At 45.3% G+C, this 14,649-nt stretch overlaps 1 protein-coding gene across 1 annotated transcript; it reads right to left on the minus strand.

Annotated features, from left to right (window-relative positions):
* Positions 1-3,173: 3,173 nt before the first annotated feature.
* On the minus strand, positions 3,174-14,046 carry BLOC1S2 (biogenesis of lysosomal organelles complex 1 subunit 2). Its single transcript, XM_077822084.1, has 5 exons — positions 13,917-14,046; positions 11,997-12,113; positions 8,987-9,106; positions 5,394-5,498; positions 3,174-4,819 (listed from the first exon to the last, which is right to left on the minus strand). The coding sequence occupies exons 1-5, from the start codon at positions 13,972-13,974 to the stop codon at positions 4,788-4,790; spliced, it is 432 nt and encodes a 143-aa protein (XP_077678210.1). The 5' UTR covers positions 13,975-14,046; the 3' UTR covers positions 3,174-4,787.
* Between the last annotated feature and the right edge of the window lie 603 nt (positions 14,047-14,649).

Consider the following 14,649-nt stretch of genomic DNA (forward strand, 5'->3'; position numbering starts at 1 on the left):
TGCTGAGGGAGTAGCCCAGAATAAGGGGTGTTGCAGAAGCCATCCACTCACTTATCTCCAAAAAATGAATTTTTCCATGGAACAAGGACTGCTGAAAACCGGATGTGTACAAACAGCCATACTGGGTCAGACCAAAGGTCCATCTAGCCAGATATCCTGTCTTTCGAGAAGTGCGAATGTCAGGTGCCCCAGAGGGAATGAACAGAACAGGTAATCAAGTGATCCATTCCCAACTTAGGCAACTCAGGCAAACTGAGGCTAAGGCTACCATCCCTGCCCATCCTGGCTAATAGCCATTGATGGACCTATCCTCCATGAACTTATCTAGTTTGCTGGTCTTTTTAAGACCCTGTTAGTTTTGACCTTCCCAACAGCCTCTGGCAAGGAATTCTACAGGTTGACTCTGCATTTTGTTGGGGGGGGGGGGAGAATACTTCCTTTTGTGTGGGTTTTTAAACCTGCTGCCTATTGCATTTGGTGACCCCTAGCTCATGTGTTATGAGAAGGCATAAATAGCACTTTCTCCACACCAATCATTGATTTTATAGACCTGATCATATCCCCCCCCTTAGTCATCTCTTTTCCAATCTGAAAAGCCCCAGTCTTATTAATCTCTCTCCTCACATAGCAGTCATTCCATATCCTTAATCATTTGTTGCCCTTTTCCTTACCTTTTTTCCAAATCTCTTTGAGATAGAGGCAACCATACTTGCACCCAGTATTCAAGATGTGGGTATAACATGGATTTATGTAGCAGCAATAGTGTGGTGTTGAACTCCATATGTTTTATGGAAATATGACTGAGTGTAAACATAATGTAACTAGAATATGCTTTATGCAAGAAGTCTAAGGTATCATTACAAAGCTAATCTACAGAGTTCAGAGTAGCAGCTATGTTAGTCTGTATCCGCAAAAAGAAAAGGAGTACATGTGGCACCTTAGAGACTAATAAATTTATTTGAGCATAAGCTTTTGTGAGCTACAGCTCACTTCATCAGGTGCATTCAGTCCAAGAAGGCAATGGCATTTTGGGATGTATACATAGGGGCATTGCTACCAGATTGAGGGACATGATCGTTCCCCTCTGTGACATTGGTGAGGCCTCATCTGGAGTACTGTACCCAGTTCTGGGCCCCACGCTACAAGAAGGATGTGGAAAAATTGGAAAACATCCAGCGGAGGGCAACAAAAATGATTAGGGGACTGGAACACATGACTTATGAGGAGAGGCTGAGAGAACTGGGATTGTTCATTCTGCGGAAGAGAAGAATGAGGGAGGATTTGATAGCTGCTTTCAACTACCTGAAAGGGGGTTCCAAAGAGGATGGATCTAGACTGGTCTCAGTGGTAGCTGATGACAGAACAAGGAGTAATGGTCTTAAGTTGCAGTGTAGGAGGCTTAGGTTGGATATTAGGAAACTTTTTCACTAGGAGGGTGGTGAAGGACTGGAATGCGTTACACCTAGGGAGGTGGTGGAATCTCCTTCCTTAGATATTTTTAAGGTCCTGCTTTGAGCAGGGGGTTGGACTAGATGACCTCCTGAGGTCCCTTCCAACCCTGATAGTCTATGAACCAGGACAATTGGTTGTAAATGGTGCTGTTTACCTACAAACCTTCCTGGGTATGTGCAGGCCAACACTGAAAGAATGGAGAATGAGGTCTTATAGTGACATGTGATGTCACCTGGTTCTGGAATCCATCTTAAACCTGGTCCTTTACCATTTAGAAGGAAGGGTGGGAACCCAGAGAGGCACAGGATTCCCACCTTGTGCCAAAGCTATAAAAAGGGGGTGGCTGCAGTCATGAGAAATCCCCTAATTACCACCTGAGCTGGAACCAACAAGATGTAGACTAAGGCATCTAGTCTGAAAGAAGCTTAGTGGAACATCTCAGGTTGAGATTTACACATTCAGTTGCCTAAATGTATTAGGCTTAAACTTGTGTATTTTATTTTGCTTGGTAACTTTGTTCTATTACTTTTTATACTTTATTAATAAACCTAGAGTAAGTGAGTGCTCACCCAGATACTAAACAGATGTGCATATCTGAGTTATAGAGGGCAGATAATTTGAGTCTACCTGGTATAAGCTTTATACAGAGTAAAATGGATTGACTGGCAGTTCAGATCCCAGTGGGAGATGGGTGTCTGGGTGCTAGAGACAAGAATAGCTGCTGCGTGGTTTTCAGTTAAAGCCTGCAGCTTTGGGGGCACAGACCAGATCTGGGTCTGTGTTGCAGCAAGCTGGCATGTGTGGCTCAAGAAGGCTTGGGACTCAGGAACCCTGCCATCAGGGAAAACAGGCTCAGAGGTAGTTCCAGTACATCAGGTGACAATCCCAAGGGGGTCTGTGACCAAGCCTGTCACAAATATATTTTTCTCTCCATTTCTTAATGATTCCTAACATTGGTCACTTTTTGACTGCCACTGCACCTTGAGTGGATGTTTTCAGAGAACTATCCACAATGACTCCAAGATCTCAGTGAGTGGCAACAGCTAATTTAGACCCCATTTTCTATGTATAGTTAGGATTGTTTTCCAATGTGCATTACTTTACATCTATTAACATTTCATCTACCATTTTGTTACCCAGTTTTGAGAGAGCCTCTTGTAGCTCTTTGCAGTCTGCCCAAGACTAACTTTCTTGAGTAGTTTTGTATCCTCAGCAAATTCTGCCATCTAGTTACCCCTTTTTCCAGATAACTTATTAATAAGGACTGGTCCCAGTACAGACTACTGTAGGACACCACTATACTGCTCTTCATTCTGAAAACTCACCATTTATTCCTACCCTTTGTTTCCTATCTTTTAACCAGTTACCAATCCATGAGGACCTTCCCTCTTATACCATGCCAGCTTACTTTGCTTAAGAGGCTTTGGTGAGGGGCCTTGTAAAAAGCTTCCTGAAAATCTAAGTGTGCTATACCCACTAGATCCCCCTTGTCCATGTGCTTTGTAGGGTTGGTACACTTTCATTTACAGTGCTGCTATAAAGAATAATTTTTGCTCTGCAACATGAGAGAGCAAGCTTCCACTACTGCTACTCACTGTTCATCCAGAAAGCAAACTTCTCCCTCAACCTGAAACCCCTTCAGGGCAAACTTTAGCATTCAGTTCCCAAGCTGAAAGCTTGTTTCTTCAAAAAAAGAAAAAAAAAAAATTACATACTCATGATTCATTGTCAGCCTTTTTATTATTCAGATATAAAGAAATCCATCTCTAATAACTACAGTAAAATGCCCACTTTCCCCATGGGAAATACCCAGCAAAGGTTGAAGAAATGCTCTTATAGTACAACAGGGCCTGAGACCTGATTGTGTTAAGTCTACAACCTGTTTGTTAGTTATAAACTGAATACAACTTAAGTCTCCTTAACAGGGCACACATAGAACACCAAGGATCAAATATTCTAAGGGGAGAAGTGCAACAAGAAATTGACTAAATGTAGTAGAAAGACAAGTTTATCGTTAACCTCTCCTTTGATTGTCTTTGGAGGCATTCTCTTTTTGTCCTGAAGCTTAGTCTACCCTCCAATACCACCTCACTAAAACTCATGAATTGATAAATCTGGCTTTTATTTGTAATGTTCATATCCCATTGTTACAAATGGAACCGCTTATTTTCAGCTGATAAGTCTTTGGTTCCTATCTCATACCTACACTACATAGCATTGACACCATAAATATTATTGGTGTCCCATCAAAAGTTTGCTTTTAGATAACTAAAAAGCAGATAAATAAGTAGTACCATAACTTGCAGGGAGGTCTATACAACTCACTTACACAAGATACAATCTCCTAGTACTGGGAAGTATCTCCATGAAACTGATTATGAATCATCACTTGTTTTCATAATGCAAGATCCTAGCTTTTCTAGCCTGTTACATATTTACTTAAGGCTTGTCAACACATGGAGTTATCCTGGGATATTCTGGAATAAGCTGTTGACAATTTAAGTACCTTTTTCCAAATGTATCTTTGCTTAATCCACTTCCACTTCAAAGTACAGAATTAGTCTTAAATACTTTCTCCTGTGATCTCTAAATACACTCAATGACAGTTAGATGCTTCTGTTCTCAGCTACATTAAAAGGATAAACCTGCAAAAAACATGAGAAACCAGTTCTCAGAAACAAAATCTGAGATAGTTTCAAGACTTTTGCAATGGAGAAAAATTTTATGGTAAAGCTATAACTATTATTCCGCTTTCCACAGAGTCTGGATACCAAGACAAATTTAAGAGGATCCAAAACCATGCTCGCACCTCTGAAAACAGATCTTTAGACAGTACAGACGGAAAGAATATTTATGCTAGACACGGGGCTCTAAGTGAGGAAAAGGAAGCAGTGGAACAAGGGGAATTTCCGGTCCTACAGTTGTAGAGGAGAATGTATTGGTAGGCTATGGAGGAAGTTTTCTACAAGGCCATAGGTCATATGGAACTCAGGAAGTATTACATTTGAACACTGTCTTATGGTAACTCATAAGAGCTCAGTGTAGCTTTCAGCTTTTGATTACAGCTCAATAATAGAGGCAGTAAAAGAACAGGCTTCTGAGAAAAGGGAAGGTTTTCTAGCCTCAGAAGGAATAGACACACAGCAACATTACTAGTCTGATGTCTGCTACAGTCAAGTCCTTAGCCAAGGCATCCATCCCGCTGGCTACACGGCTCTTCCAGAATAACAGCTTGTATGTTTGGTGCAGTTCAAACCTTAGGAATTTGACAAGTCAATCTGAGTCATGACCCAATTCTCGTATCTTAGGAAAAAGTGTCCTTTTGTTGTAGAATTTCATCGTTTCTCCAGTTTTTTGTACTTTGCTTCTGCAGAAGAAAAACAGAATGGTTGTTAGAACTGAGAGGAGGGCTAAAGGACCCAATCCTGTAAACTGCTGTGTATTCTAGATTCCCCTTGACTTCAGAGTCACAAGAGGCACTTGGGACAGTTTTTCAAAGGTATTTAGGCACCTATATTTGCAAACAGGTGCTTTTAAAAATACCACTGGGTGCTTAGCTCCCATGGAAATCAATGGGATTTATGCACATAACCTCCTTAGGTGAAATTTTTAAGAGGACCTATCTGCATCTTTAGGCACCAGATATTGAGTGCCTTGCATAATCAGCTGGTGTTAATAATTACATTGCAACACTACCCACACTATAGTCAGCCTTCACATAAAGCCTGCTACTTCTAATATACCCATGTTATAATATGCTTCTTGCTATTCCAGAACATTTCTATTACTCACTTTCCTGAAAGGAGGAAAATCACATACTGCATTTTCAGAGTTCCAACACAGACTAGTTAAATCTTTATGAAAATTACTCCTGGCTGCTTCCACGTACATTGTACAATAGGCTATCCTGCTCAATAATAACAATACAGGAACATGGTTACCAAGTTTTTTCGAATAGGCATCCAGCTTGTAGGCTGCTTGTTCAAGAGCTGCCACCTGCTCTTCAATGAGGTTGATTTGTTCCAGATACGGCTGAAGACCAGCATCTTAAAAAAGGGGGGAAAACCAGACCAATCAATTCTTACTAATTCGCTGAGAGGGAACAGTTCAGACCTGAAACAAAGAGCTTCTCAGGACATTGTTTGGTCAATATATTTTACAGATGACAAAAAGAACAAGTGTCTAGAGATGGATTTTTAAGTATATTATAAAAATTAAACTATTCCCAAACTCATCACCAAAAAAAATATACAGTGAGAATTAAATCAATACAAGTATCTTTTTAAATTCTCAATCGGTTTCTAATCAGCTGAATGCAAATATACTGAGTATGTAGCCTAGTTATGAGAATGAAAGAAAAACCTATTTACTTCACTCACTGTACAGGCATTTTATTATCTATAGTATATAGCTTTATAAATGGTATACAAGACAGATAGCTGCACAAGGGCTATCACCCATTTTGTACATATATCCTAGAAATCTCCAGCTTTCAGCAGTAATCAAGCAGGATTGATTCATTATCAGCATTGATGTTGAATTGCAAAGCTTTACGGTGTTTGGAAAACAAGATCATGTGTACATAACCCGTATCTGTGATGGAAGGTATATAACTGACATTTACACAAACCCAGATTCTGAAGATCCACTAACACTTCCTAGAAAGTCATCCCAATCTTAGAAAGAAACTTTCACTCTTTCAGAAACAGGTACTGAATAAAAAAAAGTTATGAGGTCTTTCCAAAGGTAGGTAAGTACATATCCTGAGCTACGTTCCCTCGAAGCTACGCGGCTGCGCAGCTGCCTCTTAAGCCCTGCGCAGGGGCTCAGGGCTGCGGCAGGGAGAGGCACCTCAGCGCAGACCTGCTGGGGCAGGGAGAGGCACCCCTCCCCGCCAGCCCCAGCGCAGACCTGCCCTGGACTGGCTGTGGGAGAGGCACCTCTCCCCCAACACAGACCTGTCCCAGACTTGTCAGGGGAGAAGAGCCCCTACCTCGGCTTGGCCCCGCCCCGTCAGGGCTGCCACAGCCAGGGAGAGGTGCCTCTCCCTCGGCTCCGAGCTGCTGTGGTGAGAGAGGGCTGGGAGGAGTCCTCTCTCCCCACTGTAGCCCCTGGGCAGCCTCCACCCCAAATCCCTCATCCCTGGCTCCTTCCCAGAGCCCCCCCACGCACTCCAACCCTCTGCCCCCTCCCGAACTCCTCATCCCCGGCCCCCCCCGCACACCAACCCTCTGCCCCAGCCCTGAGCCCCTCATCCCCAGCCCACCCCGGAGCCTTCAACTCCAGCCAAAACCCTCACCCACCCCACACCCGAACCCTCTGCCCCAGCTCTGAGCCCCCTCCCACACGCCAAACTCCTTGGCCCCACCCCCATCACATGAATTTTGATATGTGCACCAATATGAAGGTGATGTGTCACACATCACCTCCATATTGGTGCACATAACTAAATGCATTCCGGACAAGGATGTAAAAAATTAGAGGGAACACTGATCCTGGGCCAGGACATTCACAATGATTAGGGCCCTACCAAATTCACGGCTACGGCCACGTAAAACGCATTACGGTCTGTGAAATCTGGTCTTTTGTGTACTTTTACCCTATACTACATACTGATTTAATGGAGGAGACCAAAGTTTTGCAAATTGGGGGTCCTGACCCAAAAGGGAGTTGCGGCGGGGGGAGGGGGGGCGTGTCACAAGGTTATTTTAGGGGGAATTGTGGTATTACCACCCTTACTTCCGCACAACCTTCAGAGCTGGGCGGCCAGAGAGAGGCAGCTGTTGCCCTGGTGCTCAGCTCTGAAGACAGCGCCCCGCCAGCAGCAGGGCAGAAGTAAGGGTGGCAATGCCATTCCATGTCACCCTTACTTCTGCGCTGCTGCCTTCAGAGCTGAGCGGCCGGAGAGTGGCAGCTGCTGACTGAGGGCCCAGCTCTGCAGGAAGCAGCACAGAAGTAAGGGTGGCAATACCATTGTCAAGGTTCCTTCCCCACTCTGAACTCTAGGGTACAGATGTGGGGACCCGCATGAAAGACCTGCTAAGATTATTTCTACCAGCTTAGGTTAAAACTTCCCCAAGGCACAAAGTCTTTGCCCTTGGATTAGATAAAATGTTGCCACCACCAAGTGTTTTGGACAAAGAACAGGGAAAGGACCACTTGGAGTCCTATTCCCCCAAAATATTCCCCCAAACCCCACACCCCCTTTCCTGGGGAAGGCTTGATAATAATATCCTCACCAATTGGTACAGGTGAACACAGACCCAAACCCTTGGATCTTAAGAACAATGAAAAATCCATCAGGTTCTTAAAAGAAGAATTTTACAGTGGTTTGAGCATTGGCCTGCTAAACCCAGGGTTGTGAGTTCAATCCTTGAGGGGGCCATTTGGGATCTGGGGCAAAAATTGGAGATTGGTCCTGCTTTAAGCAGGGGATTGGACTAGATGACCTCCTGAGGTCCCTTCCAACCTGATATTCTATGATCTTAAACGAAAGGTAAAAGAATCACCTCTGTAAAATCAGGATGGTAAATACTTTACAGCGTAATCAGATTCAAAACATAGAGAATTCCTCTAGGCAAAACCTTAGGTTACAAAAAGACACAAAAACAGGAATATACATTCCCGCCAGCACAGTGAATTTACAAGCCAAAACAAAGGAAAACCTAACGCATGTTCTAGCTAGATTACTTACTAACTTTACAGGAGTTGGAGGGATTGCATCCTTGATCTGTTCCCGGCAAAGGTATCACACAGACAGACAAACCCTTTGTCCCCCCCCTCCAGATTTGAAAGTATCTTGTCCCCGCATTGGTCATTTTGGGTCAGGTGCCAGCGAGGTTACCTTAGCTTCTTAACCCTTTACAGGTGAAAGGGTTTTGCCTCTGGCCAGGAGGGATTTTATAGCACTGTATATTGAAAGGCGGTTACCCTTCCCTTTATATTTATGACAACCATACTGTGCCATCCATACTTATGCGCTGCTGCTGGTGGCGACTCTGCCTTCCGAGCTGGGCTCCCAGCCAGCAGCTGACGCTCTCCAGCTGCCTATCTCTGAAGACAGCACCACTGCCAGCAGCAGCACAGAAGTAAGGGTGGCAGTACCACAAGCCCTCCTACAGTAACCTTATGGACCTGAGCAAACTCTCCCTCAAAGTCAGTGGAGTCTTTCCATTGACTTTAAGTTGGATCAGACGCTAACTTGCCCAATGCCACAATGGGACTCTGACAGAGCTGGGAATACAATCCAGGGTTCCTGGCTTCACTTCTGCTAACTAATCACAAAGCCAACCTTCGTCTCCCACACAAAAGCAAAGGGCGGAGGATGAGTACTATTCAGAGAGCTCCACTCATTTAACCATCAGCTTCAAACGAAAATTATTCTAGACTTATCACATATTCTAGGCACATACAACCTTTACAGACTTTTTTCTCCTTCAGAAATTAATGGGAGTTTGAACTATAGGCTCCTAGATGCTTCGTTTACAGTGTAACATCCATTTACTATAGTCATTCCTGACTCGTTTTTACTTACATTTTTGATTTAGGTCCTTCAGGTTTCGACTAATGTTTACAGCAATATCTTTCATTTCCAGATATTTCAAGCTAGTCAGCTTGTTCATGTTTTCCAGGAGTTTGTAGTCTTCACTGGTGGCTTTAGAAAAAAGAGAAAATACTTACACCTTTATAAAAACAACTAGCACAGTTTGGAATCTAAGTGCGTACTGTTCAGAGCTAAAGAGTTCAAGGTGACAGCTGAACATAGCTGAGAATATCTCATTCAATAATACAGCTCTTAGCAAGATGCTCCCTAAAAACGAGGGGATCAAATCTTGCGGACTGAAATATCAAATGGACTAAAGAATAAATGTGTAGCATATTCAGTAAAAAACAAGAACTTATTTTATACATTTCTACAGTACCTATCATTCTGGAAGGCAAAACCTTCTATTTACAAAGCTAAAGGCCTTGATCCTGAAAGCTGATCTGCATGCAGGAACCTTATGCCCACGTAGAGCCCCACATAAGTCAATGGGGCTTCATACAGGCATGGTGGTTTGCCTGAATGCAACAGCCTGCAGGATCAGAGCTTAAGACACTGTTTTTGGTTTTGCATTTTTGTAGGGAAAAATAATGAGAGAAACATTAAGCTGAAAAAGTTGGAAAATGTAAGAGGTAAGACTTCTGTGTTACCTTCCCTCTGTCAGTCTGCATATAGTCTTTGATTCAAAAGAGCACCATTAGAAAGGAAGGATGGTCCAGTAGTTAGAGCATTAGCCTAGGAGTCGCGGGATTGGGGTCTCTGCTCTGCCATAAACTTCCTGTACGACATTAGGCAAGTCACTTAGTCTCGCTCTGTTTCAATTCCCTAGTTGCAAAATGGGGATAATAGCTACCCAACCTCACATGGGTCCTGGGAGGATAAATACAAAAAAATAGTGAGGTGCTCAGATACTTACAGGAATGGGGGCCAGATAAGTCCCTAAGATAGACAGAGGTGTTTAAATGCCTTACTGAGTCAGGGTCACAAGCAGTATGAAATGACAGAGATTCTTTCAAAGTCTGCTGATGTGATGTACTTTGGACAATATGGGTGGCTTGCCAATAACATGCCACCAGGCTATTTGTGGCTTAACAACTTTAGCACAAATGCAATTTACATAAAGTTGCCGCTGCTACTGAGCCAACACCCTGAACCAGCAATTTCTGTTCTCTCAACTGCAGCTAATGAGAACAGTAACCCATTTCAGCATGCTTCACGGGATGTTGGCTCTGCCGCGCAAACACACAATACTTGTTCCATTCAATAACGTGGAGCAGCTGTAGAGTTCCCTATTACAGGGTGAGCTGCCAACCAAACACCCCCTGGTGGTCAAAGATCATTTAATGGCACCTGTCTCTGTCACTCCTGCTTCAGGGGCCTCTTAAATAAACTCCACAGCCCTAGTCCAAAGGTAGTGTAAGCGCTCCCCTTCTTGAGTCCAATTTATTCAGTCCCCTCGGTACACACTGGCACTCCAGGCCCCAACCCCAGTTCAGTGTCTCTCTTCCCCTCAGCTAGGGAATCCCCAGCCCTCTTTCCTGGAGCTGGGTCCCCATTCAATGACCACTCTCAGGCTTTATCTGTCTGGAGCTCAGCCTTCTAGCTTTGACTTCCAAACTCCCCTGGTCTCAGGGTCTTTCTCCTGCCTTAGCAGGCTACTCCTAGTTGGGGGTGACCTCCTTGACTTCAGTCTTTCCTGCAGGGGAGCCCTTCCCATGTAGTCTTTGCTGCAGCTTCCTGCTGTTCTTAAAGGGGACAGCTGTGGTTCCATTACATGGCCTTTACTTCCCCCACCTATGGAGGTGAGTTATACTTGTCACAGAAGAATGGCAGCCCAGCTCAGTTCCAAAGTCAGCTTTGGTCCAGTCATGAAGATGCAACATGTTTACAGGTCCCTCTTGCTCTACATCTGTTCCCTCCCCACTGGGGGCTTGTCTATGTGAACACTTAGGGCAAGTCTACGTTACAATATTAAGTGGACCTAAGTTATATCAACGTACAGCCACCACAGTAATTTGCATGTCCACACTACACACCTTGTGTTGGCAGTGTGCGTCCTCACCAGGAGCGCTTGTACCGATTTGACTGTCAGCATGAGGCATTGTGGGATGGCTTCTGAAAGGCAGCAACAGTCAATGTAAGCAATGCAGTGTCTACACTGACACTGCTTCGACTTAACTACATCGACCTAAGCACTACGCCTCTCGCAGAGGTGGAGTTATTAAGTCGGTGAAGTGGGCGAGTTACATCAGTGGGAGCTACCTTTTAGTATAGACGCTTACAGAGTTAGGGAATAGATTAAAGCACACTAGGGAACTTTTAGCACGTGGTAGCAGTGTCCATGCAGGCACTTAGTGCATGGCAGGCTACAGCGAAATAGATTTACACCTCACCTTGCCACAAATTAAGTGTTCGTATAGACAAGCTCTCAGAAGAAGAAATAGTTAACCTGATTTAGTACCACACTAAAAACTTTTTGAAAGATAAAACGTCACATCAATCTGGGGCCCTCTTTAGCTTTACATTCAGATGCTCTGATGTTCTATCTCAACAAATGATCCAAGTGGCAGTCATCTAACTGCCCATGTGACCTCGCTGACATGTGTTAACAGTTCGCTAGAGCACTTTGATCTCATCCTCTTTGAAATGGGACTAGCTCAGAGCACATTAATGAACTATTAATGCACATCAGCAGGGTGCATTTGGACAGTTAGACTGGGGCAGGCTAGTGCAGGGTGGATTCACACCCCAGGTTGCCATAATCTAATTGCTTGTGTACATAAAACCCTTAAATTATATTAAAGCCACTTTAATTCTGCCCACGCAGGAGCTGAACGCAGTTTAACTAATCCATTTTTAATTCACATCTTTAATTAATTTGGATTACTTTTCCTGAGTATCCCTGTGTAGACAAGCCCTAAAATGCTAAGCAAAGTATTTCTTTTTTTAAACAGTTTATCTCTATGCTAGCCAGGTTTGTTAGTTTCACAGTTTGCCTTACCTGTCAGTTCACCTGTTAAGTAAGTGGCCATTTTGTTGAACATATCCTTACAAAGCTCATTGATATCTGCTTCTGCTGGTTCCTTAGCTTCCTCTGCTGTCTCCACAGCAGGATCCTCTAATCAGGTTATAAATGAACAGTACAGAGGTAAGGGAAAGTTAGTCAAATACTGAAATACACACAAGATAGTAAAAACAGCACAGATCTTTTTGTTACATTTATTTTCAACATGGGGTGTACATTTTAGATTAATAAACAATTAACCCATAAAGTTATCTGTAAAATTGCATAAAGTTGATTTAACAGCTTGATTTTAAATCAATAAATATTTTATCTATTTCAGGGGTAGGCCTCTGTAAGTTTCCCTTATTATTACAAAGGCAAAAATTAAATGATGTGAAGACAATGATTTCAGGAAAGATCTTTGAGTCTGATCATTTCTATTGGCTGTGCCTACTGTCATTTTTTCCCATCTTTGATCACTGATTGAGAACTGTTCCCTATGTCCCCTTCAGAAGGTGCTGCAACAGTCCCCCAGTCCTGTCCACTAAACTCTTTCTTCTCCTTCAAACCCCTTTGTAACATTCCTCCTGTTCTTCCCACAAATAATCTCTCCACTGCTTCATCTGAGTAGTTCTCTTCTGCTCTGTATTTTCTTGTATTTTCTTTACATGGCTTGATCCTGAGATACTGGATTGAACACACTGCTGGCTGTGTTCCTTCAACAATTGATCACGGCTGCAACAGAGCCTGGCAGTGCCCTAGTGCCCAAGCACCCATAACTCCAACTGACTTACCTAGGGGCTGAGGGCACTTAGCAACTCCTGGAAGAGCTTGGCATACTGCAGGATCAAGCCCATAAACAATATGCATTCTGGAGCAGTGAACCAGACTTACTCTATGTTTGGAATAGCGTGATGATAATTTGTGTGCTATATAAATTAGGTTAGGAAAAAGAAAAGGAGTACTTGTGTAGCTCACGAAAGTTTATGCTCAAATAAATTGGTTACTCTCTAAGGTGCCACAAGTACTCCTTTTCTTTTTGCGAATACAGACTAACACAGCTGTTACTCTGAAAAATGGTTAGTAAGCATCAGTTCCTTTTGCGAAGAACTGTGATAGTCTTATTAGCCTGGAAAAGCTTTTCATGACAAAGCCATAGGCTGCCCATCTAAGTGAAGACATTTTCCTCTCCCCTCCATTCTTCTCACTTCAGTGTCATTGTAAGCAAAGAATATTTGCCAAATAAAGGCTGTAGCAAGTCACATGTGAGACAGAGAGAGAAATGGCACCAGCTGCCTATAACAGAAGACAGGTGCCATCACCCACTTCTGGAAGGTTTAACATTATGTACGACAGTGGGGAGCGCGGTGTGTGGGGGAAAAAGACTAACTCAGCCTTGTGAAGGGCAATCAGCCAAGCCAGCACCGCAGCCCGTCACTGCTGAAACAACCCCTGCTTGGTTAGGGGATGGAGACCCTGCTCTTTTGGCCACAGAGCGATGCCACCCGGTTGGCTCACACCTGCCAACAGGTGATGGGGGAACTAAGAGCTCAGGCCGTGCCCCGTTCCCGCCCCAGCGGTCACGATGGCCAACAGACAAGTGCGGGTCCCTTTGGGATGGGCGCGCCGGCCCCTCTCGTAGCCTGGGGCGTGTGAGGGGACCAGACCCCAACTCTACGGGGTCTCCTGGGACAGGACCGAACCCCTGAGACCCCCCCTAGGGCAACGGCGCCAGCCTGCTAGCGGCTCCCGCTCAGGAGCCAGAGGCCAGCCCGTGGGAGGTGGGGGCACATGAGCAGCGCGGCACCCGGGGGGGGCCACGGCTCCAGGCCCACAGCTTGGGATGGGGTCTCAGGTCGGGGAGGGGGCTGGGGCTCGGGCCCGGGTCTCAGGCTCCCTCCCGGGCCTCTCTCTTACGTTTGGCTACTTGCACCCGGGCCTCCAGCGGACCCTCGGCAGCGGCAGCGGTTGCCATAGCGACAGGCCCCCCTCCAGTAGGCAAAACCCAGCCGCTTCCGCGTTCCCCCGAACTCGGCGAGCGCGGCCCCGCCCCCCTGCTCCTTACTGCGCAGGCGCGGGAGCGTGGCGCTTGCGCACAGACACGGCTGTCACACGTCCCTCTGCGCACGTGGTTATCCTGGGCGGGGAGTCAGGTGGCGGCCGTGGCCTCTGGTGTGGCGGGGCTGGGTAAGGCAGCCCCCTGATGCGTCACCGCTGCTGCTAACCGCGTGACACCCCTGCTCCAGTCCCCAGCGGGGCCGTCCGCATTCGCCCCTTGCTGGCAGCCTTGGCAGAGCGGCCGGCCCTCTCTCGCTCTGAGGTGCGCCCTGTGGTGCAGAGCTGAGAGGGGCTGGGGGTAGCCTAGTGTGGACGCAGCCTTTTGCCCATGGCCTTTGCTGTGTCTATGGACAGAGGGCTCTGGCTCCAGCACTGTCAATCAGGCTCTTTCCAGGGGACCCAGGAGCTGCTCAGATCATTTTAAAATGACCAAAAGCTTTATTTCCATTCCCTATGGGGCTCACCCTGAAGAAAGCTCCACCTCACGCTGCTGAGGGAACCACACTGCTGGCTGTGTTCCTTCAAAGATCGCTACTGCAACAGAGCCTGGTGGTGCCCTAATGCCCAGCTTCGATAGAGTCGGAGTTGATGT

The sequence above is a fragment of the Eretmochelys imbricata genome, chromosome 7 (assembly GCF_965152235.1).
Source record: "Eretmochelys imbricata isolate rEreImb1 chromosome 7, rEreImb1.hap1, whole genome shotgun sequence".
NCBI lineage: Eukaryota > Metazoa > Chordata > Testudines > Cheloniidae > Eretmochelys > Eretmochelys imbricata.